Here is a 5000-nt window from a genome sequence, read left to right on the forward strand (position 1 = left end):
GAAGTTACGCACCCTCAAGAACAACCAGATTGCTGCTCTCTCTGTCCTCAAAAAGAAACGGAATGAAGTCAGCAAGTGTATGGAGAAGCCTGATAATCTCCATTTAGTAAAGACAGGCATGGAGGAGTTTGAGGAAAGGTTAAAGAAGTACAAAGACTGCCACAGTGATTACTTGTCTCGACTACCTGTCAACGAGCACCAGTCAGAAATCAAAAGGTTTGAAGATAACGAATTGTCTGCCATAGGATTCAGATTACAGGTGCATAAATGGATAGCCACAACAGAAGCAAATTTGCAGGATTCTATGGACGGATCTTCACTGCGGAGCAGGTCACATAAATCCAGGAGGTCAGTTAAAAGCACGGCATCAAGTGTAAAGTCTTCTCTCATACAGGAGAAGGCAAAGTTAGCTGGTTTGTTTGCACAGAGGGCACTGCTTGAGAAACAAACAGAAATAGCCCAACAACAGGCAGAATTAAAAGCCAAGGAAGATTTGTTAAAGTTGGATGGTGAAATTGAAGCAGCAAGGGCGAGGGAGAAGGTGTTCCAGGAAGAAGTTATTCCATCGACAGACAATGTTTTAAACCCTGAAACACCAGCATTTGTTCCCAGTCACAATGTGCATCAAAATAAACCCAATGTGACCATGCCTTTTCTACCCATGGCACCTGCCCCAGAGTCATTCTACCAAAGTCAGCAACAGTTAGCAGCGGCTATGATGCTGCCTCATGCTGAAGTGACCAAGTTTTGTGGTGATCTTCTTGAATATGCATCATTCATGTTGGCATTTAATGACCGCATTGTGCCACACACCACATCAGACTCCAACAGGCTGTATTTCTTAAATCAGCATCTAGAAGGAAAGCCTAAGTCACTCATAGCTGGGTGCATGTTTATGAATGCATCTGAAGGATACATTGAAGCAAAAAGACTTCTGGACAAAGTGTATGGAGATCCATACAAGGTTTCCATGGCATACATAGACAAGCTAACCAAATGGCCACAAGTGAGAGGTGATAACAGTGAATCTTTGCAGGAATATGCTTTATATCTTGTGAAATGTAATCATACCATGCAGTCATTATCAAACATGCAGGTTTTGAATGATTCGCCAAACCTTCAGAGGGTGATTTCAAAGCTGCCAGTGTATATTCAAAATAAGTGGTTGGATCATGTGATAAAGCTCAGGAAGCAAGGTGTTTGTGTGTGTTTCCCCACATTAGTGGAATTTGTGCAGAATGCAGCAGAGGCAGCAATGGATCCTGTATTCAGCAGGGAAGCTTTGGGTAAAGTGTGTGTTTTTTCAAAAGCAAAGGCAAATAATGGCTCAAGTCAGACCAAGCAAAAATCGTTTGCAGTTACAGTGCAACCATCAAATTCTGCCAACCAGTATACAAGGAAATGCCAACTCTGTAGTGGTCATCACGACCTTGAGGAGTGCCCTCAATTTCTGCACAGGAGTGTGGATGAAAGACGAGAATTTGTTAAAGTCAACCGTCTTTGCTTCAGTTGTTTGGGCAATAACCACACTTCAAAAAGGTGTCTCAATCGACGGCAGTGCAAGACATGTAATAAAAGGCATCCTACCACTCTGCACATTGAGAATTTTAGGATGCTTGACAGCAACAGTGCAATTGTGTCACAAGCTAGTGCACAGTCTGAAAGTACAGGTCAAGGTTGTGCTAAGGGTCAAGATGGTACTCAAGGTGAAGGTCGCACTCCAGGTCAAGGTAATACTCAGACTCTAAGTAATGTGAGGTCTTCTGCATGTACAATTTCTGATACAGTGTTGCAATCAATCTTGCCTGTGCAATTACGTGTAAAGGGTAGCGACAATGTAGTACAAACTTATGCCTTTTATGATACGGGCAGTACAGGTTGTTTCATTAAAGATAGTATCAAGGATCAATTAAACTGTAAAGGTATTGAAACAGCTATCAAGTTGCAAACAATGCATGGGACTGATACAGTTAAAACCTTTATTGTAAATGGTCTTGTTGTTGCTGATATACATGGTAATAATGATGTTGTATTACCAAAGGTATTCACACAAAAGGATATTCCTGTTAATCATGATCAAATTCCAAGGTATGAAGTGTTAAAGGATTGGCCTCATTTATCAAGTGTTATTAATAAGATTCCAGTGTATCAACCAGAGTTAGACATAGGAATTTTGATAGGTAGTAACTGTCCAACAGCTTTACAACCTTTGGAGGTTGTACCCACTTCAGGTTATGGCCCCTTTGCAGTAAGATATTTGCATGGATGGACAGTTAATGGGCCTGTACATGTTAAGGTTAGTTCAAATGGGGTTTCATGTCACAGGTTACTTGTATCTGATGTTCAACATGTTACTGATTGTATTACTGTTGAAAGTATTAGGAAGTACTTTGAGTTAGATTTTTCAGAAAGGGATCTTGGGTCAGTTCCTGATGAGCGTGGCTTATCTTTTGAGGACACAAGATTTGTGAAAAGGTGCCAGGATGACATTGAATTTAGAGATGGTCACTTTCAGCTACCCATGCCTTTTCGAGATCGCAATGTGAATCTTCCTAACAATAAGAAGCAGGCTGTTAGCAGAGCTAAGTGGCAAAGGAGGAAGGTGAAGAATAGTGAAGATTACAGACAGCAGTACACAGCATTCATGGATAAGTTGTTTGAAAAAGGCTATGCTTACAAGATCCCAGATGATGAGGTCAATAAGATTCCTGTTTGGTATCTTCCTCATCACGCAGTTTTTCATCCCAAGAAAGGGAAGATTAGGGTTGTTTTTGACTGTAGTGCCAAGTTTGAAGGTGTGTCATTAAATGATGTTCTGCTACAGGGTCCAAACCTCACTAATTCATTGACGGGAGTACTCATTAGATTCCGGCAGGAGGTTTATGCATTCATTGGAGATATTGAAGCTATGTTCTTTCAAATAAAGATTCCACCTGAGAATCAGGACTATGTTAGATTCTTGTGGTGGCCTAATGGTGACATCAATCGACCTCTTGAAGAATTCCGAATGGCTGTTCACATTTTCGGAGCAATCTCATCACCGAGTATTGCAAATACTGCATTGAAGGCCACAGCAGACAAAGCAGATGAGAAGTATGATTCAACTGTTGGCAACACCATAAGGCACAATTTCTATGTTGACGATTGTTTGAAGTCATGTGCTGATGTTCCTACAGCAGTGAAGTTGGTGAAGGATTTGGTATCTGCAACTAGTGAAGGAGGATTTAGGTTAACTAAATTTGTCAGCAATTCAAGTGATGTCCTTAAAGCTTTGCCTGCTGAAGATTGTTCGGTTGAAAGTGACAAGTTTAATCTTGACATGGAGAGTTTAATGACAAGAGCCTTAGGAATGTTATGGGACCTTAAAGAAGACTCATTCAAGTTCTCAATTGAGCTCAAGGATAATCCATTCACCAGAAGAGGATTGTTATCAACTATCTCATCATTATATGATCCCCTTGGGTTGCTCTCTCCAATCATCTTACCGGCAAAGAAACTGTTACAAGAATTGTGTCAAGTTGAGAGTTTGGACTGGGATGAGAGGATTCCAGATGAGCCAGCTGAAAGGTGGGAACATTGGATACGAGGTCTTCATTTACTGGAGCAGCTTTCAATACCAAGATGCTTCAAGTCAAGCGGGTTTGGTAATGTGACAGATTCAAGTCTTGTATTATTCAGTGATGCAAGTACAGTTGGTTATGGTGTTGCATCATACCTTGTTCTTCATGGTGGAAACCAAGTGCAGTCAAATCTTGTCATGGGAAAATCAAGAGTATCTCCCAAAAAGGTGGTGACTATACCTAGGCTAGAACTTACAGCTGCAACTGTGTCTGTCAAGGTTGCTCAACACATCCTGAAGGAGTTGGAGTTTACTGTTGGCAAGGTAGTGTACTACACAGATTCAACAACAGTCCTTCACTATATTCATAGCAACACTAAAAGGTTCCCTGTTTTTGTAGCCAACAGAGTCAGGGTTATAAGGGACTACTCCCAGCCTGAGCAATGGAGATATGTAAACTCCAGTGATAACCCTGCTGATGTGGCATCAAGAGGTATTAGTGTACATCAGTTTTTGCAGTATGACGAATGGTTTCATGGCCCATCATTTATTGCATCTGATTATTCGCCTTCACAGGAGTATGTGTGTGCAGATTGTGTTGATGATACGAGTGAACATGTGTCTGCGGTCACAATTTCTGAAGAACCTCATGGGTTTACAAGATTAATTGAATATTTCTCTTCATGGTCAAGGTTACAAAAGGCAGTTTCTGTATTTCAACAACTAAAGTCAATCCTTAGTGGTAAAAGGAAAGGTTGTGTAACCACTGATGCTGAAAGGGCAATAATAATGTATGTTCAACGGGAGGTGTTTGGTGATGAAGTGAAGGCTTTATCAAGGGAATTGTCAGTTGGCAAGAATAGTCCAATATATAAGCTTGATCCCTTTCTTGATTCTGAGGATGGATTATTGAAGGTTGGAGGTAGGATAAGAAGGTCTGACATTCCACAGTCTGCCAAACATCCCATACTGTTACCAAAGAAGCATCATGTGACTACATTGTTGATACGACATGAACATGAATTATTAGCTCATTCAGGTAGAAACCATGTTCTCTCAAATCTAAGGCAGAAGTATTGGATCATCAATGCTAATGCAACTGTCAGGAATGTGTTATTCCATTGTGTTACTTGCAGGAAGTTGAAAGAACCAGCTTTGAGTCAAAAGATGGCTGATCTTCCAGCAGACAGATTGGAACCTTCACCACCATTCAGTAATGTTGGTATTGACCTCTTTGGACCCTATTACATCAAGGAAGGAAGAAAGGAGTTAAAGAGGTATGGTGTGATATTTACCTGCTTGGTTAGTAGGTCAATTCATATTGAAACTGCAAACACTTTACAATCTGACTCTTTCATAAATGCTTTGCGAAGATTTGTTTCTCGAAGAGGTCATCCTAAGATTATCAGATGTGATAATGAAACCAACTTCCATGGGGCTG

At 40.7% G+C, this 5000-nt stretch overlaps 1 protein-coding gene across 1 annotated transcript in view; it reads left to right on the forward strand.

The window, feature by feature from the left end:
- Nucleotides 1–3883, forward strand: part of LOC137636514 (uncharacterized) — a gene marked incomplete at its 3' end in the record, with an annotated part of 3933 nt that extends 50 nt beyond the window's left edge. Inside the window, exons 1-4 of the mRNA XM_068368935.1 lie at nt 1–1196; nt 1359–1730; nt 2199–2950; nt 3068–3883. The exon at nt 1–1196 is cut by the window's left edge and continues 50 nt beyond it. Coding sequence (XP_068225036.1) covers nt 1–1196; nt 1359–1730; nt 2199–2950; nt 3068–3883 — 3136 coding nt within the window. The remainder of the gene's footprint in view (nt 1197–1358; nt 1731–2198; nt 2951–3067) is intronic.
- Nucleotides 3884–5000: the final 1117 nt, after the last annotated feature.

The sequence above is a fragment of the Palaemon carinicauda genome, unplaced genomic scaffold (assembly GCF_036898095.1).
Source record: "Palaemon carinicauda isolate YSFRI2023 unplaced genomic scaffold, ASM3689809v2 scaffold3164, whole genome shotgun sequence".
NCBI classification, from domain to species: Eukaryota; Metazoa; Arthropoda; class Malacostraca; order Decapoda; family Palaemonidae; genus Palaemon; species Palaemon carinicauda.